Source organism: Antechinus flavipes, chromosome X, assembly GCF_016432865.1.
Source record: "Antechinus flavipes isolate AdamAnt ecotype Samford, QLD, Australia chromosome X, AdamAnt_v2, whole genome shotgun sequence".
Taxonomy (NCBI): domain Eukaryota; kingdom Metazoa; phylum Chordata; class Mammalia; order Dasyuromorphia; family Dasyuridae; genus Antechinus; species Antechinus flavipes.
Window position 1 is genome coordinate 59113399 of NC_067404.1, and position 24089 is coordinate 59137487.

Genomic DNA, 24089 nt, shown 5'->3' on the forward strand with positions numbered 1-24089 from the left:
GAAACGTAGAAGCCGTACGCAACAGGGGCAGGTTTGTTTTTGTGGGTGGCATTGGTGGTTTGCTTTTTAAAGCCAAGGCAACACACCTGTATCCTCCTAATTACCTGTTTCTATTAGGATTATTTCAGGAGGGACTTCTTACACTATCAAAATAGTCATCCAATTTGCACATATGAAATTAAAGGCCCCGACTGGTTAAGAGCAAATGAAAATTGACACCAATGAGGTTAATTCCCCCCCACCCCAATTTCAGAAAGCACTGGAAAACCTCCAGTGTAGACCATGTTGAAAAAGTTTGATGAACTTTTCAAAGGGTTACCAAGGGAGTCTTCATGTTCTCTATAATAAGACAACAGAGGAATGAAATTGAAATGAAAAGTACTTCTCCATGGAACCCTCTGAGCCGCTTAGGTGCAACGCATGCTATTCCAAAAGGGGCAGAGGGGCTGAAAAATGGTCCTCTGATTTGATATGAGGATTTGTATTTTCTGTCTCCTAAATGAAACGTTTCCACTTTTATCATGAGAAGACAGAGATACAGTTGTAGAGGATGTAAAATGTTTTGACACTGACTCTGTAAATGAATATTTTGGACTCCTATCTGGAAGCTAAAGAAAATTTCCACGCAGACCACAGGTTATCCTTTTGGCTCGGTAACAATGGACAAAACAGATCTTAGTAGTGTGTTACACTTATGGTGGCTGTGCTGGTGTTCTCTTTATCACATCAACTTTCTTTTCTCCCCTCCCCAAACAAACCCCAACAAGAAAAAGAAAATACTCCACATACTGGTCAATAGTGGCAACTTTTTGCTGTCAAAGTATTAAAACTGGACATCCAACATCTTTTGTGATGCATACCAAACTAGCAAAGCACTAAGATGGATTCCTAGGCTGAGCCAGAGGAATGCAGAGGTTAGAGGCTACAGGGGGCACCACCTCTATGTCATTGTGCCTCTTGCTCCTGAAAATCCCTTCTGGGCCTGCATGCCATGACTTGAAGTCCTGATCTGACAAGTATGGCATGTTGCTTGCTGACATGACACTTTCTCTATGATCCCAATCTTAGGCCTGCCGCCTCTACAACACACTGCACCTTAGTTCCTGCTTTCTGTAGTTAATACTGGCCGAGTGGCCTGAAAGGTCAGGTGCTCCATTTTCAAAGTATTGGCGATGGCAATGAACTCTGTTCTTTGCTTCCCACTGTACCATTATTAGAAAAGCACCCCTGCCCTATATTTTAAGAGCACCTTGTCTAACTCTTGTAGGGCTAGAGTAGCTGCAAGGGAGGAGCTGCTGCTCACTGGGTTTCTGCAATGTGAAGGCTGCTCCTCTACCACTTTTCAGCTGAACTAGGAGGCCACTTTTTCTAGTGTTAGCTCTTCTACCTGAAAGCAGCATCTGTCTGCTCCTCCATCAGGAGTTAGCAAAGGACACCGATCTCTGAGGAATTCATTGTTTTATTGGACTTCTATTTTTCATTTCTCCTTTCAGCAATCATTTGTCCTTCGGAGCAAGAATAAGCTTTAGGCAAATAACACTTTGCTTTTGTGTAACATAATATTAGCATATCCACTATGTTATGTCATTTCAAACATTAGAATTTTTTTACAGCAAGCTTTATAATAACATTGCTTCTAAAATAACAGTTCTATCTCTTCTATTAGACCCTTCCTGCTTTGACCTTTTCCACATTCTGCAATTAAATCCAGGCTTCCTCACTCCTCAGTCATAACTCTCCAATGTTTACATTTTGCCAAGGCCTCTGCTGAGAATGTTTCTATCCCAAGACCCTTCCTCTCTCTGCTCCTTATAAGATGGTCTTGAGCATCACTGGAGTGCAGGGAGCTGAGGATTCACAGCCCACTAACACGCTCTCCCAAAAGAAGGCTTGAGCACCACTGCATTACTCTTAAGTCAAATAAGCAGGAGTGACAAACACAGTGCAGAGAGCAGATTTGAACAGCAGCTGCTGTGCAATCCTTGCCACCAGTATTCCTACCACCAGCCTCATCCCCTCAACGTGAGAGAAAAGCGCAGCAAGTTCACATCACAACGATAGCATGAGCTTTTAGTGACCGCAAAGAGACTTCAAGTTCTCTTACTTTACCTATGACCAACTTCTACCCCAAAGAGGGTCAATCACTGGTATAACATTACTCAAACCAAATTAAAATTGAGCTCTCTGTACTCAGAGGCGAGTAATGACCTCTTCAATAAATGATACTAGATTGCTCACTGAGGCTATTTATCAAACATTTTCAACAAAATACCAAAGATATAGAAAAGGATCACCTGCACTGTCTGAGGTACACAGCAATAAATACATTATGTGTTTTGGGCGAGGCTGTCTCATTCACACACACACACACACCTTTTTTTTTCTTTTTTAATATTTTGTTTCTTCTGTTGTTGAAAATAGAGTGTTTGAACCTTGCCACACCAGTCTGTGGTTCTCAGGTGCTGGAATGGGCTTATCAGTTCTACTGAAAGCAGGAGGAAGGCAGGGCTCTTCTAGGATGATATCATTAAACCTATATTCTCTGAGAGCTTTTAGAGGGACGTTCTTGAGGAGGGACATGACATTAGTCACCACGGGTTACCATCCTAGTCTAGTCTCCAAACAATGCAAAAATCTTTCAAGAAGTGTTGGAAGTATAGTCCTATGTGGCCCTAAGTATCCCCTTACAAAATGAGATCTGCTTCCCTACATTGCTTTGCCTTTTGAAAAAGAACACTTGTAAGATTAGTAGTAAATTTTCCTATCTGATTATATAGTAAAACTTTAATTAACTAGGATGCTTAGGGGAGAAGGTTAACCAAGTTAAACAGAAAATCGTTTCTCTTTGAATTCTAGTTAAAACTATTTCACAGCTTTAGTAATAAGCTTTCTTCTCCTTTCTTATTGTGTGTGTATGTATGTGTGTATTAATGTACCTTAAAATACTGTCCTGGGAACAGCAGTAATAATCTACAATATGGTAGAAAGGTATAAAATTAGACTGAATGTAGATGAATCCTAGAAAATGGCTTTTCTGAAACAATTCTTTGCAACTAGTTTCTCTTAGAATCATTCCAATCTTTTAAACATTGGGTAGATAAGAAGAGTCACTTAACATTCCTCTTAATGAAAAATTATTGTACTATAATAAATCTAATGACTATTAATGACACTTCTGGAAGCAAGCTATAACAAGATTCAGGGAGTCTCTATGTAAAGAAAGTCTGTTTATTTTGTAGCGAAGGATCCTTTTATAAAATGAATTGCCACATCCTCATTTGTTTTGCAAATTCATACTTCTACAGATACATATGTATGTTTATACATATATAATGAATTTTTGATCTCATCAACATGAGCAGTTTCTTTTATTTGGGCACAGAACAACCACACCTTCTTTCCCTGTGACATTCCCATTCATCTGCTCCATATTTACCTATTGTGCTGAGGGCCTTCTTTTGGTTCTATGAATATTTGGTGGCTTTCTGGGAAGCACCTGCTTTCCTTATGTTATCTCATTTGATCCTTACAATAACCTGGGATGTAGGCGTTATTTAAGTCCATTGAACAAATGAGAAAACTGAGACAGAGAGGTTATGATTTTCACAGGCCATACAGCTGGCTAAGATGTTTGATGTGGGATTTGAATATGGGTTTTCTGACCTCAGGTCTAGCATTCTCTAGACTGTACCAAATAGCAGTCTCATCTCCTTGGGTAGCCTGTCCAATCTGGTTGGGTTTTTCCTATCTAGATTACTAGGCTAACCTCTTAAGTAACTATGAAGCTCACTTGTCATTTTCCAGATTTGATCCCGTGACTAATTTATCAACCCTAAAGGACACTGGACGAATGTCACCATCTAAAGAGAAATCTTTTAGTTTTTGCACGTGACATTGTCAGTGACAACCAAGAACACTGTTGTTGAAATACATCTGTCTTCTCATTTTAAACTTTGCTTAAGGGTGACACCTTTTTTGGAGTCAAATCCTTGCTGTGAGTGCTATAAATGGATAGAATCCTCTAGTCAGAAGACTACTGTTCAAGTCTGGTCTCTAATGCATACTAGCTTTCTGACCCTAGGAAGTCATTTACCTCTCTCTGCCTCAGTTTCTTTTAGAAAATTAGGAACTTGCATTCAATGGCCTCCTAATGTCCATTCCAGGGTAAGAAAAATATGAATTGGTGTCAGGCAATGGAAGAGCTCAAAATGATTTTGAAAATCAAGTATGAGAGGTAAAGGAAAAGTTGGGAAGAGAAATAAGAGCAATGCAAGAAAAACATTTTTAAAAAAATCAACAGCTTGATATAGGAGACACAAAAAATACTGAAGAAAATAACACCTTAAAAAAACCAGAATAGGCCAAATGTTAAAAGAGGCCAAAAGAAAGTCAATGAGAAGAATGACTTGAAAATGACAAAGGGAAAAGGAGATACAAAAGCTCATTGAAGAAATCCTTGAAAATTAGAATCGAGGAAATGGAAGCTAATGTTTTTATGAAAAATCAAGAAACAATAAAACAAAACCAAAAGGATGAAAAAATAGAAGACAATGTAAAATATCTCATTAGAGAAACAATTGACCTGGAAAATACATTCAAGAAAGATAATTTAAAAATTACTAGCCTACCTGAAAGCACTTATCAAAAAAAAAAATCACCTTTCAAGAAAATTAAATGACTTGCCCAGAGGCTATAGAGCCAGTGTGGAAGAGGGGCAGGGCTTGAATCCAAGTCTTCATGGACCTAAGGCCAGCTCTCTGTCCATTGTCTAGCCACGTACTAAGGCCAGGTCAAAACTGCTTCCTTATGACCCTTTTGTTATCCACTCTTGACCTGAAAGTCTTGTCTAGCAAATTCTACCTAAGTTGGTTTTTAAAAAAATAAATGGTTTATATGCTCTATCGGAACATCTCGTTTCTGACATTTTTTTTCTCTGCCCTTTTCTAAATTGCTCTGATACACAATTTTACAGACAAGGCCATTAACCTATGTGTCTGTACAAATTCTCAGTCCAACCAGCCTAATTATGGTCTTCTACTATCATATATTAAGTGGAAGCTGTGACCTGTTTCCAGCTGCCTGTTTGAAATGGAAAATTTTCAAACCACTTAGTGGAAATGGTTAGGTTGTCAATTTAAAAAGAACACAAAAGGAGAAGGGGACCATTTAATTATGGTGATGTACATTAAGTGCCTCTCATGTACTGTATGTCACAGCTTGTCCATTCTGGCTATGTGCAATATTCCTCATTTGTGTAATGAAGACAGATTTTTACTAAGGACAAAAAGGGTGTTCACTGTAGAAAATATACCCACAAATACTGAGCTGAAGGCTAAAAGTCTAACAGATCTTTGCCCTAGATGAATCGAGAATTCAAAACACATAAGATCATCTCTTTTCCTCATTCATTATTTTCTTCTCCCCAGAACAATTATGTACATCCTAGCTTGTGATGTCCTGGAAACATATTCCCACAATTTGCCTTTGGTTTAGACTTTATTGGATGAGCTCTATAAGACACAAGACTTTTTACAAGGCTACAAAACTTGGCACTAGCACTTCCCACAGTTACCAGTGTTGTGGCAATAATGCATAATGAATTACTGGGGTTTCTTTCAGGCACTAAGCCTCTGGGTCTATGCTAATTGGTGAGAGTTGCCTTAATGTGGAAAAGGTTAAAAAGATGAAAAAAAAGAAAATGATGGAACTAGACATGGTTTGGGTGCAAAGAATAATAAATAGGACCATAGTTCATCCTCAGAAGGAAAGATGCAGCTGACTCCAAATAGCATGATTTAAATATCTATGCTACAATATATAAAGAGTATAACAAAAAATAATAACACTGTGGGGACTGACATGGGGGATGATGCTACTGACCCACTGGCAGCACTAATGATAGATTTATACTGACTGCCTGTTGCCCTTTGTACACATTTGTGAGACAGCTGGCATTGTTAGGTTAGACCGTGGCTGTGGAAAATCACAACTGGTGTGTACACAAATCCAGCTTCTGAGCAGGCCTCCTAACACCACACGCTAACTAAACAGGCCAACTAGTCATAGCCGATGAGAAACATAGTTCTTACCAACATCAAAATGAGATGCTTATTTGGGCTTCTTATTCCTCAGAGAACCATTGGTTTCAATAAAAAACATTTGATTCAACAAGCACTCAGAAGACTCTGAATAGTTTGCTTAGAGAAAGTGATAGAAGTTCTTTTATCTGGCCTAATCAATCTTGCTCACTACGGAAGGGGAACTTTGAAATGGAGAATGGAAAACCACTGATTGTTTGTCCACCTGTATCAGGGTCATAGCCCTTATCTCTAAAAGAGAGTCCCCTTTCATGGACTTGGGCTGAATAGCTCCTGAGGAGGACGGAACTGTGAGAGAACAGGAAAAGAGTAGGTGGCTCGAGGTTGGAAACAAAATGTCATTACAAAGAATACTCCAAACTCACCTCAGACTGGGAAAGCAATGAAGTGAAAGCAGTGGTGATTACCAAAGCATCTCATTTGGGAGGTTCCTGGGAGTCAGAGACTTGGTTGGGAAGACGCAAAAATAGTTGGGCTGCTGCCCAATCCTACCATGAGAAGCTTTTATGCTAGATGGAGAATTCATGCCAATGGTACATAATGAAATAGGTTTTCTGTTTGTGTGTGTTATTTAGACCAGGCTGAGTGGGGCAGGGAGACAGTGAGGGGAAGGGTCCATGATTTTGCACGAGGCATTCTCCTGGCCCCCTATTTTCTATAAAACCATAGCAGATCCTGGGATAGTGACTAGGGATCCTGTAGCAGATACATGTTCCCTTTCCCTGACAATCTCTCTCTCTCTCTCTTTCCCTCCCTCCCCTTCTCCCCCTCTCCTCCTCTCCCCTCTCTCTCTTCTTCTTGCCCCCCCTCTATGTCTCTCTGTCTCTCTGTCTCTCTCTCTCTCAGACACACACACACACACACACACACACACCATCTACAATTATAACCATAAACCTTAATGCTGGAGAGCAGTTTTCCCTTTGCAATATAAATTCAGCATGTGGGCAGTAAACAGCAAATTGTTTATTTTTCAAACTCATAAGGTCTTTTTTCTCTTTTTCTTAAAAGTTCATTTTCCATACAGTTTGTCTTTGTTGTGTTTGGAGAACATTCTTAGGTTTTAAAATTCTCCTTGGAAAACTAAGTGGCTTCTATTTGTACCACCTGGGTGTGACATTCCAATCCTGCTGACTATCATTACACAGCTTTTGTCCTTCCCTGGAGCACGAAGCACTCTAGCACTGACAACTTGCTGAACTGGATAATGTGTTAAGGCTTTGGGAAAGGGTAGTTATAAATCAAAAATCAAATCATTAGCAAATCTACAAAAGCTTAGGCCTAACACTAGCAAATTAATGGAAATTCCTAAATGAACTAGATCGTTTTATGGATTGGTTAGGATCTCGGATTAAATAGGAACTGATTTTATTGGATGACATTTTTTTAAAAAGAACAACTTGCTGAAGGACATTTGGCAAAATTTTACATGGAGATACAATAAATTTTCGATATTTTCCAAACACCTTTTCAACGAAAGGAAAAGCCAAGTGTCACGTAGATCTCAGTTTTGCAAAATGACCCTATTTCTTTCTTCCTTGCCAGTGTGAGATTAAATAGTAATCACGTAATGAATGTATTCCCATAACAAACTAGCTTTGGGTCTTCCATTAAGCCAAACCTATTTGTATTATCATATGGCTCTACTTCAGTAAATCAATAACAGAAGACAAGCAGCAGAAACCATGTGTACTCATTGCTGGCATTTGCTGCCACATCAAGTTGGGGCTAATTAGTGTGAAACAGTAAGTTCCCCATGCTTTTTAAAAAGCAGGTGAATTGTGGCTCTGTGTTTCTAATACAGCTCAAATGGTTCATCTCAGAAAAACCATTTAGAATCAGAGTAAAAAGGACTGAAAGGAAAATGTTTTAAGATGCATTGTGGTTTTCAGTTTGTTTTTTTTCCTTTGAAATAAGGAAAAAAGGCTGATCTTACCTTCAGCTTTTGCACCTTCTGCTGGGCTGTCCTTTGCTTTCCCACTTTGTTTCTGCTTAACAGGTTCTTCTACAACATAATGTCCCTTTCCATATCCATTCTCAACATTAGCATTGTAAGAACTGTGAACTTTAGATAGCGAAGAAGGCGGGATGCCAGATTTGTTGTTGTTATTGTTATGTCCAATAGCATGTCTGTCTTTTATTCTCTTCTTCAAGTGCTCTTGCATTTTACCCGTTCTTTCATCACGAGGAATATAATGCGTTCTTCCATGGGAACGGGATTCTAAAACAGAGCAGGGTCATACTGTTCAATCAGTGTTTGAGACCCCTTGTTTACATAACCAAATAAGGACCAAGGCTGATAGAAGGGACACTTTAACTTCTAGAATGGTTCTCACTGTTTCAATTTTGATCCCATGCTGGGATTACAGAGGGGAAGGAAAAATGTCTACAGGAACATCAAGATGTGACCTCACTTGTGAAAAGAAAGGCCTAATGATGACAGGGAATATGGCTTCCGAGAGCTTTTATCACTATACATCCCTAAGAAATACATTTTTTTTTTTTGTGATTGTCCATCATGGTTTTGTAGAGCCATAAAGTCAAAAAAAGTAGTACCAAGTAGAACTTTCAGTGAGGTACATAATCAATGGGAATCCTCACTCAAGACACATACAGCAGCATATAAACATTTTTTCATTTATGTACAACACAATAATTATTTGTTGAAGTCTTACCTCTCTCTTTACTTTTTGGAACAAGTATCCAAGCTAAAAGGGACCGATTGCAACAAATCGAAACTATTTCATACTAAGAACAAACAATCTTACCATATTCATGGTAAATGCGTGGTTGTGGCAGTGGTGGTGGTGGTGGTGGCGGTGGTGGCATTGCATGTTGGTGCATATACTGGGGTGGATGCAATTCTGATCCTGGAACTGGGGGATACATTGGATGAGGAGGATGGGCAAGCATAGGAGGAGGATGTGGATGCATGTAATGTTGCAGATGTGGAGGAGGATGCATGGAAGGGTGGTATTCGGTAGAATGTGGCAAAATTACAATTTTTCGAACTCCATTTTCTTCCACCACCTGAGACAAAACACAAGATTATATTGTTACAAGAGAATAACAAAACATGCTTTCACATTATTTTTCTTATTAATCTTTAGATTTATCATTATATATAATTATATATAATGATACTAAAGACTATATATATAGCCTTTACTTCTGAGAAAACTTGCTTAATGAGAAGTTCACATACAGGAACTTGTTTTCTTCCCTTTGAGAGTTCAGGTATTAAAGAAGTAGATCTCAGGCCCACACCACAATTCAGTGCTTGACAAAAGGGAATTCTTTAATGAAAGCAAAATATACTACACAGTGACTTAATTGGAGATATTCCTAATTCACTAGGCAGAAGGTATGACTAGGTCATTAAGGCAGAATCAGGATGCTGGGAAGCAGAGCCAATTCAGTCAAATGAGCAATGCCCATTCAAGCAACCACAAAGCTTCCCTACTAGATGCCAGAGTCCTTGAGGGAAGGGGCTTCTTGTCTAGCTCTGCATTCCTCCTTCCACAGGACCTAGGGACAATACTGCTTTATTAAGGAAAGAATAAGATAAAAATAATGCTCTCTAATTAGTCTGACAGCAAAGGAACACAGCTTTTTGATTGAGTTGTCTGCTTTAAAAAATACAGCAGTCGTTTCTGGTGGCCATTAAAAATGGATTAAATTTCCTTTGGTTCCCTAAAATTACACAGAATTAAAATGAATTAAAGTACTTTCCATTTCTGACAAATTAAATTTACTAGTGGAAAAAAATAAGGAAAATGGTGTTTATATTTCCAGACATCAAAAGTAATGGTTATATTATTGCCAATAAACCTGTTGAATCTGAAGAACTGGCTAGAAATGATTTTATAAATAAGTCACTGAACCTCATAGTGATCTAGGCCAAGGCTGCTGGGATTGGGGAAGGGGGAGAGAGGGAGAAGGAAAGAAAGAGATGGGAGGGGAGGTAGGGGAAAAAAAGGAAATCTGGATATAAGGATTCTTGTGTGTCTGCATAGCAACTAATGTAGTCTATGTCTTATTAGATATTTTACTGTGTTAAATCCTTCCCAATGACATTTTAATCGATTCTAACTGACTTTGGGCTCACACTAGGGCCTGTATTTAATGCCTCAGCTTTAGGCATCTCTTACTGTAAGATTCTAAGTGGCATAGAAGGAGTACTAAGGTACTCATTTGCCTTGGTAAAAGGACTTTCCTTACCTGTCTGTTTCCTGGGCTGCAGATCTAGCCCTACTACTGTGACCATTTTACAGTATTTTTTCTCAGCCTCATCAAATTAGGCTTTTCTGATTAACTAGAAACGAAGCATACTACCCTCAGGGAAATGTTCTTTTATTATTAAGCTATGAATATGACTATATCGTGATTTATAAATAAATTTCCAACAGTCACATATAGAAATACCATTTGTTCGGTTTTCCAAGTTGCTGTAAGATCCTCTGCTACAAGCATATTTAGTCTGTCTTTAGTAAAGTAAAACAAGATTCACAGCATTTCCTGTTCAACTAAACAGCAATTACAGATGTGGAAACTGTAGTTACACCAAAATGAAGTCTCACATTTTTTGTGACAACGATAAAGTGACGATCCCAGAGAAAGTTTAGTAAAAAGAAATGTCTCTGACCATTTTATGTGAAAATGGTTAGAGATCTTCCAGACACTTCATATTTATTAATATACTTTTGTGCCATCGCACGTGCACATACACATACACACACACACAAAATTTCTATACACATTTGAAAAAAAACTTTCAACCTGTTTGTTCTAGATGTTTCAAGAAACTAATTTCCTCCAGCCATATGGTGACATGGCTCAGAGTTCAACAGTACTGCCCTGATTTCTGAATGCAAAGGCCAGGCTAAATTCTTGGAGGACTCCCCCCCCCCCTTCCCCTGGCCCCACTGGCTCACACAGCACACATTGGCACACTCTCCCCTCCTCACTTCTAACAAGACTTTCCGCAGGAATATTCTCTCTACAAATAAGAAGCACAGGCCTTCCTTTAAGACACATGCAGCTTCTGACTGCTCTGCAAAGCTTACTGCAAGGAGCAAACTTGTGGAAACATTTGTCTCCAATTTGAGAGGTTTTTAATCTGAACTCGGATTTCTCACTTTACTTGGATTTCTTCTTCCTGGAAGATCGCATAAATGTCTGCCTCCAACAGTCTTAGTGGCAATCTAAGCCCCATTGCTCACTGAGGCAGCCACTATGAACCCTATTCTTCCACCTGCTTGTGCTTTCCTGGGAATCTCCCCAATCTCTTTAGACATCTTCCTCTCTCTGGCTAATGTTAAAACTTGGAAAAGGCATTTAATATATGAAAAAATAGTTATCATCATAGAGCGATAAGACCATGTATCCAGTAATACCTTAAATCAAGGATGGGGAAGCTTTTTTCTTCCAAGGGCCATTTGGATATTTCTAATATCATTCTCGGGCCATACAAAATTATCAACTTAGAGAACTCAAGCAGTAGGAGGTGGTTGTTTTGAGCTTTCAGCTCATCACCATCTGCAGTTGCCTTAGCAAACTCTTTCACAGGCCTTACATGGCCCTGGGATCAGATGGTCCCCATCCCTACTTTAAATGAAGACTCCAAGTATAAAATAAAATCTGACTTCAGATAGGAAACCTTTCACTGGGCAGATGGGAAAAAAACAAAACGTGATCTTTAAGCATAATAAAAATATTAGCATATCGAGTATTAGAGAGCTTGGACCACTACCCTCAAGGGCATATTGAGATTATCTTTCCTTTTTTTTCTCCCATGGTTAGCTATTTAATAGAATAGAATAGAATATTAGAATATAGACTAGAGTAGAAAGAATATTAAATATTTTACATAATTGGTCTTTTAAAAAATTAAATTGAGATGATAAATTCCCCTTGGGGGCAAGGTCTGATTTTCATTACTGTATACTCCACAAAGGCCTACCACAGTGTCTTAGCAATCAGTATTTTTCGAATGAATGAATAATCAACCCTAATTTCTTGACACAAAGTACCAAATAAAATCTTATGACATACCTGAGACATATAACCAGGAGGAACAAATATGGGTGGCATAGAGCCATTTAGTGACATCATTGGGACATGAGCTGGTCCTAAAACAGGATGATTAAAACTGTCAATATCAACTCAACACAGGATCATATCATTATAACATCCTTACACATTATTTTTTCTAATTAAACTACAAATATATTCCCTAACTAAAGGCCAGGATTGTGCTAACAGAAAATAGGGTGCTGTTTAGTTCCAAAATCTTAAAGGACTTTAAATTCTAGGTCATTTCATTGCTAGCACCAGAGTCCTCTTTATAACTTAATATGTAATTATTTATAAATAGCATATTAATAAATAAAAGATCCAATGCTAGTCATGGAACAAGTGCCAGAATTCAACTGTACTTAGCCTTCCTTTATGAGTGGTAGTGAAATGGAAAGAACACTGTGCTTGGAAGTCAGAACACTTGGTTGGGAGTCCAGAATCGGGACCTATTTCTTTAATTAGCCATTTGAGCATGGACAAGTCACTTAAAGTTCTTTAAGTCTCACTCTCACCTTTACAACAGGGATGGTAATACTTGTATTGTCTACACACAGGGTTGGTGGGAAGAGAGCATTTTGTAAACTATAAAGCTCTTTGAATAATAAAAGATCCAATTTTCAATGATGAAAAATACACATATTCCTATAACATCTAGGAGAAAATGACTGAAAATGTTACAAAACACGGAGACTTAAACATACCATTAGCCTCATCTTCAACAAAAATAGTGCGTAAACTAGTGGTTAAGTATAAGAATATGAACTCTATCTTTGTTTGGAAATGCTAAAATGGTAACATATCCATAACCATTTTTTAAAATTACCTAGAGTACTTATAATCAAAATCAAAAACTTATATACACATAGGAACACTATATGAGGTTTTTAGTGGAGTCACTGTAGTGACATGGTATCCAAGAAAGCAAATGTGATCTTAGGTTCCATTAAGAGAGGCCAAGCATCTGGGGATACGAAGGAAAGAGTTCCAATGTCCTGCTCTGAGCACACCCCAGCTACAATGATGGGTTCAGTGGAGGGCACCAATAAGCTGAAAGATTTTCAAAAGAAAAGGGTGTGGGATCAAGAAAGACCTCCAATTCCTTCTATATGGGGATCACTTGAGGGAAATGAAGAGGTTACCCTGAGGGGTGGGGAAGAACATGAATATGAGGCTGTCTTCAAATATCTGAAATGAAAAGGAAATACTCTCCTTTAGAAGAGAGAGTAGATTTGATCCGATTGCCACCAAAGGACAGGAATAAGCAATAAGCAGAGGTTATGGAGAGACCACTTCCTAACAATGAGAGTTGTTTCAATGTGGAGAATGGACTGCTTGTGGAAGGAGTGAGATCCCCATCATGGAGGTCTTCAAACAAAGATGGATGATTACTTATGGAGGGGTAGCAGAGGAAAAACATTTGAATTTGACCTTGGAAATAATGACTTCTGAATTCGTTTATTTCAACTGTCTTAAGTGCTTGGCACATGGGGGCTAAGTAAAAAACACTTGCTGACTAACTGACCTTAAGTACCTTAATCTATCAGGGCCATAAACCCTGGATATTCTGCTACTGCTAATAAACCTCTAACTAAGGTATATATGTTAACCCCATATTGATTCAACAGGTCTGAGAACAGTTACTGAAAACATAAATGTTTCTAAAATCTTTTTGAGCTATTAGATTCACTACATTTGGTTTCATTCAAATACCCCACTTCATTTACCTTGAATACACTGAACGTGTCCATCCTCAGTTCTGATGGTGAAGGTTTCTCCAGGATTGACCTGTACCAATATAACCTACAAAAAAAGAGCTACATAGTTAAATGCATTGTCCTTAATGACTGGAAAAGAGTTGATCTTTATTTTTTTGAGGTTCTCAGGAATGTCGAGGAGGTCCACTGGAAGCAATCCAGATCTCTAGGGAAGAAGTCAGGCAAGTCAAATTAGCCTGAAGAAGAAATTAAATAGATCAATTCCTTTCAATACATACAGTTTCTCCCCCTTCCTCATCCCACCCTTGTTGACTGTACCTCTCCAGCTCAAACCTGGAATCATAATAATTCAGGATACACGCATAAGAATTTCTCATCAAAAAACAAGTGCTGAAAGATGTAAAGGCCAAATGTCAATCCATTTTGGGCTACAGAGCCCCCAGAATACTTAATGACCAGTATACTGAAGACTATACCGTCACCTTGTATATTTCCTGTACTGGGTCAGCAGCTGTGACGAATGACTAACAAAATGGACACTTATCAGCACCCTCCATATGTAAATTGGTACAGCTGGTGACCAAAGAAAATGCAGTTGGATGATGATTTTAACAGTCATTTTTTCTATTGCCTTCTCCTTAATGAGCTGATATCAAAATTAAAATCTTGAATGGACCCTTTCTAGATTTCACTGAAGTTTCAGTTGTTAAAACACATTTTATTGGTGCCTTTTGTCTGTAACAACAGAGTCCCTTCTCACTCATTTCATTCTCATTCCAATGGCAACTTCCCTTGTGCCAATGAAAAATCAGTTCAACAAAAGCATTCAATACAGAAAATTTGAGCTGGAAATGTATCCAATATCTTGTCCTAGTAGGCCCCCCCCCCCAATCTTTCTGCTGTGAGTAGATTTCATTTCATTGTAGATAAGAAGTAAGGGCCTTTCAATCTATGTATGAAGTTGGATTTTACTTGAATGGTTTCAAACTCAAATAGAAATAGGGGCCATTCATTTGTGTATGAGGAATCCTGCAGGCTGATACTGACTTTGTTTTAAATGTAGTATTACTGTGTTTTTATTTATTTTGTTAAATGTTATTTTTATTGTGTTTTTTTTTTTTTGTTTTGTTTTGTTTTGTTAAATATTTCCCAACAACATTTGCATCTGGTTCGGGCAGCACTGGAGGCATGTTTGAGACTTCTGATGAGCTTCATGGTGGGTCACTACAATCATCAGTTAATCAAACCAACAAAAGTAAAGTCTAAGGTATTTTGGTTTTGTAAAATTATTACAATTGGAAAGTACCAGTTGCTAAAATCACTGTAGTTGAAAATGGCACTTTAAACATAAAAACTTTCAATTTAATAACTATGAAATTGTCTGAAGAAGAAAGTCAGCTATGTTTCTACACAGGTACTTTGGTGGCATAGCAGACAGAGTCTTGAATGTAAACTGAAGACCTGGGTTCAAATCCCATATCACATACTTCCAAGCTTCATGACTCCAGGCGAGTCAGTTAATCTCTCTGAATCTCAGTTTGTCGTCTGTAAAATGAGGAAAAGAGCACTTACCTTCCAGAAGGGTTGTGTTGCAGGGATCTAATGAGATAACATACAAAATACACTTTGTAAACCTTAAAGTGCTAAAGAAATGTTTACTATCATTTTTATATCCATGATATCAGAAGAAAGTTAAGGTGACTTAAAATTTCAAGAATGAAGATGATCATTTTTGATCTGATCATGGAAGTCTATGATATCATCAATTCTGATAACACTTTAATCTCAGATGATGACAGAAGTAATCGTCCAGCCTGGAAGGATCGATTTTTCACACCAAGTCAGACTGCTTCACCTATGAATAAAACTCAAAAGGACTAATCAAGTACAATGGAAGGAACTGAGGATTATCAATTGTGGGTTCTGCTCTTAGGTACCTCATTGGCAAGGACACTTCACTCCTCTGGGCTCCAGCTTTCTCATCGATAAAATAAAAAGACTAGGATTCCTTGATTTCCGATGTTCCTTTCACCTACAAATTCTGGGAGTTTGATCTTTAGCCTACTCATCTTATCAATCAACATAGTTGATTTTATTACTATTTGGGGGATAAAGGACATTGGGATAAGAGAGGAAGTTATCCCGTTATCTTTTAAATAAGGAAATTTTTTTCTAGGCAAGCAAAAGTTGGTTTAGAAGTCAACTTGACACAAAGTACTGTTTTAAATAAACATTTAGCCTTCAGAAGACTGCGCTACTGTTCCATGAATGAACCTATTATTTAGGTAACAAAAAACTTCCCTGGTAAATGGTTCTCTTACTGCATATCTTTGTTTTATGAGTATAAATTTTATTTTCAGTAAAATTATCTAGTTTGTCAGCTGTTTGAAATACTATGATATTCAGCCAGTGCTATAGAAGAGGAATTATAAAATAGTGGAGAATGTTTTGAACTTAGAGTTTACTTATTTATGAAGTGAAAGGACTGAATCATGTGATTTATGAGGCCCCTTTCAGCTTTAAATCTATGAATAGTCCATGCTGAGTCAAAAACCATTTAGATAACATAGAAAACATCGCTCAAGCACATCTCTTTCTCTAAAGGCTTTTGGTCACCTTATTACAAATAATACGGTTTTAAAATCTTCTTATTTAACTGATGTCTTTTATGGCATAGTGATATTCCATGATATCCACGAACCACCGATCATCTAGCCATTCCCTAATTGACAGGCTTTGTTTTTTAGTTCTTTGCTACATCAAAAATATAATCCTACAAATACTGGGGTAGAGATGAAGCCTTTTTTTCTGTCATTGACTTCCTTATATGAAGCTTAGTGGTGGCATCTCTGGGTCAAAAGGTATGGGCATTCCAATCACTTTTTTTTATTGCATAATTCCAAACTGCTTTCTAGAATGGCTGGATCAATTCAGAGTTCCACCAAGAATGTGTCTGTCTTTTCACAGACTCTGCAACACTGATCATTTGCACATTTAATAATCTTTGCTCGTTTGCCGAGCGTGAGGTGAGATTTCGAGAGTTGTTTTAATTTATATTTATTTGTGATCTGAAGCAGTTTTTCATATGGTTAATAGTTTGGGATTCTTCTTTTGTGAAGTTTGTTCCTATTTTCTGACCACTTATCCAATAAGTAATAGCTTTCGGCATATTAATTTCCTATATGTTGAATATTAGACCCTTATTAGTGTCAGTAAAATGTTAAAAACAAATACACATATATGTAAATATCACATATACATACACACATTTCCTATGTATATTTTTGAATCACTATTTTTGACATTTAGGGCCACCAAAGCTTTTTATATATTTTGACAAGGTTAAAACATGAGTAGATGGAACCAAAGAGAGGTCTTTGAAAATTAGTGTGACTAATAAGCAACAATGATAAAGAAATGATGACTTAAGAAACACCAAAGACATGAGCTAATTGTTGGGACACACAGTGCCAAAGAAAGGGTTTTGATTTCATGTGTCTCCATATAGAGTAACAGTTATACTAGGCTTCAAAATAACCAAGTGGTTATTTTAATTAAAAAACAATACCTATTCTCTCACCTGTTGCATGCTATCCCCATTTACCATATGAGGTGGAAGAGGCATGTCATTCATTACGGGTGTAGGTTCTAAAGCAGGAACCTGTTCAGCCATAATATATAAAGGGACTGTTTATTACATGGATTAGCCTGTAAGAAGAAATGAAGTTTTACGTTAATGAAATGAAGTTCATATTTCTTTATCAACAAATCACTTTTCAAAGTACTCTAGAAAGGAGTAGTCATCTTGAAGCAATTTGGTTTTCATACAAGTTTTACGAAAATTGCTTGTATAAGTAATAACAACACTTTATAGAGGGTTTTAAAAGGTCACACGTTACAATAAGTATACACATACATTTATACATACATATGTATATCAGTATGTACATACACACATATGGGAAGGTAGGTGGCATAGTGGATAGAGTTCTGGACCTGAAATGAAGACTTATCTTCCCGAGTTCAAATCCAGCCTCAGACACTTCCTAGCTGTGTGACTCAGAGCAAGTCACTTCATCCTGTTTGCCTCAGTTTCCTCATTTGTAAAATGAGCTGGAGAAGGAAATGGCAAACTATTCCAGTATTTTTGCCAAGGAAATGCCCGAGAGGGTCACAAAGAATTGGACGCAACTGAAAGACAGTATAAAATTTGAGGCTTGTAATCTGTGAGCTAGGTACAAATGTCATCATTGGCGGCCAATTACTCAAACATTAAAGCACGTTCTGTGTATGAAGAGGCACTGTGCTAAGTGCTAGAGATAAAAAGACAGAAATGAAACATTCTCATTTCCAAAAAGCTTACATTCTAGTACATTCAACATGTACACATGCATATATACACAATACATACAAAAGGGATACAAGATTATTTTGGGGGAGGAGGGGCCTGGAAACATTAGAAATCAGGAAAATTTCATTAAGAAGATCACACTTAAACTGTGTCTTGAAAGAAATCAGAGATTCTAGAGGAGTAAAGAGGAGGACTACATTCCAAGCATGGGGGACAATGATTGCAAAGGCAAGGAGACAGAATAGGCTGGTACAACTGGAATGTAAAATGTGAAGGGGTAAGTAAAGTATAATAAGACTGGAAAGGTAGGAAAGGGCCAAGTTGCAAAGATCTTTAAATGTCAAGAATAGGACTTTTTTTTTTTTTTTGGCTGAGGTAATTGGGGTTAAGTGACTTGTCCAGGGTCATACAGCCAGGAAGTATTAAGTGACTGAGGCCAGGTTTGAACTTGGGTCCTCTTGACTTCAGGAATGGTGCTCTCTCCACTACACCAACTAGCTGCTCCTCAAGCAGAAGACTTTATAGGTGATGCTAGAGGTAACAGAGAGCTACTGGAGTCTTGTTGCACAGGGAGGTAAAAATGTCAAACTTGCGTGTTAGAAAAATCACTTTAGTAACTGAGTACAGGATAAAGTGAAATGGGTCAAAACTTAAGGCAGAAACCCCAACCAAAAGGCTACTGCAATGGGCAAGGTAAGAGAGTAGATGAGGGCTTGAACTAAGGTAAGTAGCAGCTATGTAAATGAAGAGGAAGAGAAATGTATGAGGGATAATTTGGAGAAAGAAATGAGTAGATTTGGACTGATTGGGTACATGGGGTTAAGAAGAGCAAGAGTCAAGAGCGAGAGGTTGCCAGGTTCCCTCTATTTTACTGTCTTAGAGAGGATCTGTGACTTGCCCACTCAATGACGAAATATATCATCTCAGCTTTCCTCACCCCAAATCCAACAAACTAGTGATGATCCCACACTCCCTAAATGAAAGGCAGTACTGAAATTGGGATCACAGATTTTGGTTCTTCTCATATACTTGGGAGAAGAAGATGGAGCAAGCATGGCTCCATTTCTGAGTGACGAATGGTTGAACAGCAAACTAAAGTTAAATAAGACAGATAGAGGTAGGAACAGTACATTTATGAATCCACAGGGTAAGATCAATGTGAACTTCTATAGTGTGTGAAGAACCTACTGATTTTGGTAAGTGTTTAACAGTGGCACTGCCAGAAGAAGCCAGATTTCTAAGTCTAAGGCTATTCATTAAATCCACGAAACTAGAATTTAAATCAGGGTACTAGAAATGTCCTCAGCTACCCAATGGGGAAAATAAAATATGTTTTGCTCACCACAGGATTGGTATAAAAACATAATGAAATAAGTCAAATGGAAAATATAATGAGCCATGCAAATACAGAACAATCCTCATTAATGTGAGAAACATTAAATCTTTCCCCGTTCACGCCAGAAAAATGCAATTGTCCCACGTTAGGTACACCATATAAAAAACTACCACCCTCGTTCCTGAAAAAAGTACCAACTTAGACCAACCAACATTTCTCTCTCGGTTCTCCAAATTACTTAAGACACAACTGAAAACTATCTGGAAATTCAGCATGTATACTCTTAGACAGCTAAGAGAAGAGAAGCCACAAATAAATATGTTATTGCTTACACTACAGCAGGATGACATCGATTCCTTACCAAGCAGAATCCTATGACAGAATATAACAGCAAAAATATTGCGCGTAACTGTTGCCTTTCCCCGTCAACACCTAAAAATCTTCCCTCTTTACCGTTTAAATAAGTTGATGACAGCATGAACTTTCCATTTGTCGCATTCATTGTCAAGCACTGTTTAGCGGATCAGAGATTTGCTGTCTAGTATAACCCATAAAGGGCTTAGAGCTTTGTTATAACTATGATGCAATAATGTACCTCGGGGTGTCTCCTGGCAACCGCTCCATGCCCAAAGCTGCCGACGCCATACAAAATGAAGATTTCAAATGGCTAAGGCGGCTATTGTAATAACCACAACGATCTGGGACCCAGTTGAATTTGGATATTAAGCTTATTGACAATAGAAGCTAAAATACATTACAATTAAAAGACTTAATATAGTTGTGGAGATCAGGTCCAAAATCCTATCATTTTGCATACAGATGAGATTTTCGGCAGTGCCATCAATCTCAGCGGTTACATTATGTTTACTGCCATCAACTGTGATACATGATCTGTAAAAGCATGAGACTAACAGTCACAAACGTGGGCTCTCCTCCCTACCATAGTACCCACGGCCATCTGGCCAGGTGCATACTGTATGCAGCCTTGCTTTATCATCTGTGTTTCTTCCAGCCCAGGCTCTGCCAGCTCCCCAGCTACAAAACAGCTAAATGGCTACTGGTCTTAGTCCAAGTGTTAGACAGTAGTTCATTACACATTGCAGCTTCCTACTCAAAGCATCCAAGCTTATTTAACAGGGTCTTTCCTTCTTAGGCTCAGCTGCAAAACAGGTCCAAAGAGACAATGAATGGTCTTTGCGGCACTCGACAAATGGTATAAAGGCCTAGCTCTGCAGATGTAAGCGACCTATCTAGTTTACTGTCTTAACACATTCTACTCATTGACTCACAGAATGTTAGAGCTGAAATTCCTTCTGACCCTCTCAGTTGCTCACTATACCACCTCTCTTGATCTCCACAGCATTCAGGGAAAATGGTCATTAAAAACAATTTATAGCCTAGGAGAGGAGCAACTAAAACATCTAAGCCTGCTACCGTGTTTTTTTTTACTCACCACAGGCAAAGATCAACTTATATACATGCCTCGTGATAGTAGCTTTATCACATTAGACTGTGGATACTAGCTTAAAAATACTATCACCAACATTGCTATATCATTCTTATATTATTCAGTGACTTTTGCATTTGAATCCCCAGGATCTGGCATATAAGTGGGTCCTTAGCTGCTTGTTGACTGACTGAATCTCTCTAAAAACATTCCCTAAGAATATATAGATAAAAGTTAGAGTTAATATCCTGTCAGTCAAGTTTTCATATAAAAGGTAAACACTGTACTTGCCCAAACTGCACACTAAGTCAGAAAACCATGTACCTCATATAAAATATTAGTTATTATTTATTTGCTGTTTGTTAACAGACAAAACTGCATAAATTATTTAATCATTCTTGATTACCTCGGTAACTTATTTGCATTTCAATGTCAGACCATGTCATCCAATTTACCATTCTCTGAATTACCACAGCATATAAAATATATTCATATCAGATGACATATAATTATCCCTACTAAAAATACCTGTACTATAGTGCTGCCAGTCGCAATGCTAAAATTAAATGATGCTGGAAGTGATGAGTCTAAACCCCCTATTTTTAGTGACTTATAGCTAGGCCTTAAAAATCTTCTCTTCCAGGAATGTGACATACCACACCTCAGTTCAGGAACCTAAACTTTGGTCTTACTGAAGTGTTTTAAGGCAAAAATTCAGTGTATTATAGAGGGGGGGAAACCCCTCCTGGAATTTTAACTATGTTTAGTCGAAGGCATTCATATGTATTGGGCTTGGGTATCAGTGTCACGGCACCTACAGTTCTAATCATGAAAACATCTTACATACTTTTTCATCTCTGATAACTTTAGGTTTTCTCTATTGCTCTTGTAAATTATGTGAAGTTCAAGATCGTTATTTTTATTGCACGTAAAACAAGTGCTATTCACACATACATGCCTTTCGTGAAGGCTCGTAGCTATGCTCACAGCAGTACCTTAAAAGGTGCCCCTAAGAAACCTGGACATAAAGAATTTTTGGTGTAGATAGACAAAGACGACAGCTCATTTGTTTTACTTAACCCAAATCCTCACTCGTGAATTACTTCGTGTAGGCAGCACCTATAGGCAGAATAGGGTAGTGCAGTTGAGCCCTAGCAGCATGAATTCCTAGAGAGCCGAGAGTTAGTGTTTCCCCAACGTGAGAGAAAATTATATTTTGGGGGGACTGGGAAGTCATCATGGTGGCCAGTGACAGAGGAAACATCATCGAGTTATCAAGATGCTGCAGAGGACAAGCAAATTATCGGGCAGATTCTACAACTGCCAATGGGCTCTCAGCGCTGAGATACTCTGATCTCCAGGTCCGCCCAAGTCCAGCTTCCTCCACGTTTCCGCTTTCTTGTTCTCCTTTGGCCCTCATCACTTCATCTGTGAAATGGGGGAGTTGGACTCATTGACCTCTGGGATCTCTTCTAGCTCTAAAACAACAAAATTATGAAATCCAAGAGTTCTTCCTTCACAACTCTTTTATGGTAGTTACTACACTCACTCTCTTTTATCATGGTTATTTTTATAGCGATGTCTATATGTAAAATTATGTAAAAAGTGCAGACTTGGTCTTATTCATCTTTGGTCAGACCACAGATAAAAAAAGTATGGATGGATCGTGATCTGTACAATGGGAAAAGGGCCAATATAAGTAAAATCCACTGACATATTAAAGGGTTGCCTGTACTGAAATCTAATCGAACATATTTCTGGATTTCTTAAATATGTAAGGGTACAATAACTGATCACCTGATAAAATGCTGATACAGAGATTCTTAACTTGGAAATATATATATGCATATATCTATGTACATACACATACACACGCATAAATGCATCAGGAGATTGAAATTCCAAGTTAAATCCCGAGAAAGCCCTGTCACAGGCTCAGCTCCATCTGATTCTAGAGCTAAAAACTGAAATAAAAGCCCAACTTTACATGTCACACTTACATACTTCTAGTTGCCAAGATTCAGATTACTCGCTCTAGGAATTCCATAAGTGATTCATGAGCCACATATAGAAACTCCTTAATATAGTACAACATTTCTGGGATGGAAAGTGTCAGCCAAATTATTCACATAACATTACACAAGAAAATGTTGGCCCAGAGTTGCAGAGCTAATCTCATTTTTTGAGAAGGTAGAAATATGAACCACCAACATAGGAGAAATGAATACTTTTGAGAGTTTTCTGAAACAAGAAATTACTTGGAACCTAGAAGTAGATCTAAACATTTTGAAAAAATCAGAATGAGAAGGCTATCTTTACCTTGCACTGAGGATCTCCAAAAGTAATAAGTATCATCTGTTAATTATAACATTAAGTCATTTGCATAATCCTTAAAAGGCTAAGCATGTTTTTTAAAGTTATTTTCAATCTGTCCCAAAACGAGATTTTATTTTCTATGTATGACAGCTCACATGAATGTGTTATTTTCTTTCTTTCTTTCTTTTTTTGGCAAGGCTACATAATTCTCGTATAACTAAAGATTCCACAACTGTTAGTCTACAAAAAAAATCAGGAAATGATTTGACATGCACTTTATGCTGGATTATCACTGAACAGATGCTAGCCATTTCTTATGGAGGGGTTTTCATATTTTCCATTTGTACTGTTTCACATTCCCCATCTATTAAACATTATCAATACTTTCTCATTTTGCTCCATACATGACTCTGGCTTTTTTTTTTGGTTGCTTTAACCTGCTAAAATCTGGTGAGATGGCATCGTATTTAAGGTCCTATGTGGCTGTGGACTTGGCGCTACTAGGTAGCAAGTGTGATTTTGTTTAAAAGCAGCAAGAGGTCTTGAGGCAATTCATGCTGATCACGATTGATAAATTGTCTAATTGGTAAATAAATAAGGGCTACCCAAAACATTACAGGTACACACTGAGCATTGTTTTACAATGCTATTAACAATAAAAAACCAAGCCAAATGTTACCCAGCACGCCCCTGTTGTAATCTCATTTGGCCCATTATGCTTTTTTGATACTATTCCTGTGAAGCTGTC

At 37.9% G+C, this 24089-nt stretch overlaps 1 protein-coding gene across 5 annotated transcripts in view; it reads right to left on the minus strand.

The window, feature by feature from the left end:
* The window catches only part of LOC127542403 (fibronectin type-III domain-containing protein 3A-like), a 77747-nt gene that overhangs the window by 33111 nt on the left and 20547 nt on the right, over nucleotides 1-24089 (minus strand). For all 5 annotated transcript variants that reach the window (XM_051967959.1, XM_051967961.1, XM_051967960.1 and 2 more), the window contains exons 2-6: nucleotides 17472-17599; nucleotides 13901-13976; nucleotides 12153-12229; nucleotides 8867-9128; nucleotides 8035-8319 (exon numbers count right to left, since the gene is read on the minus strand). In XM_051967959.1, coding sequence (XP_051823919.1) covers nucleotides 8035-8319; nucleotides 8867-9128; nucleotides 12153-12229; nucleotides 13901-13976; nucleotides 17472-17564 — 793 coding nt within the window. In that variant the 5' untranslated portion in view covers nucleotides 17565-17599. The remainder of the gene's footprint in view (nucleotides 1-8034; nucleotides 8320-8866; nucleotides 9129-12152; nucleotides 12230-13900; nucleotides 13977-17471; nucleotides 17600-24089) is intronic.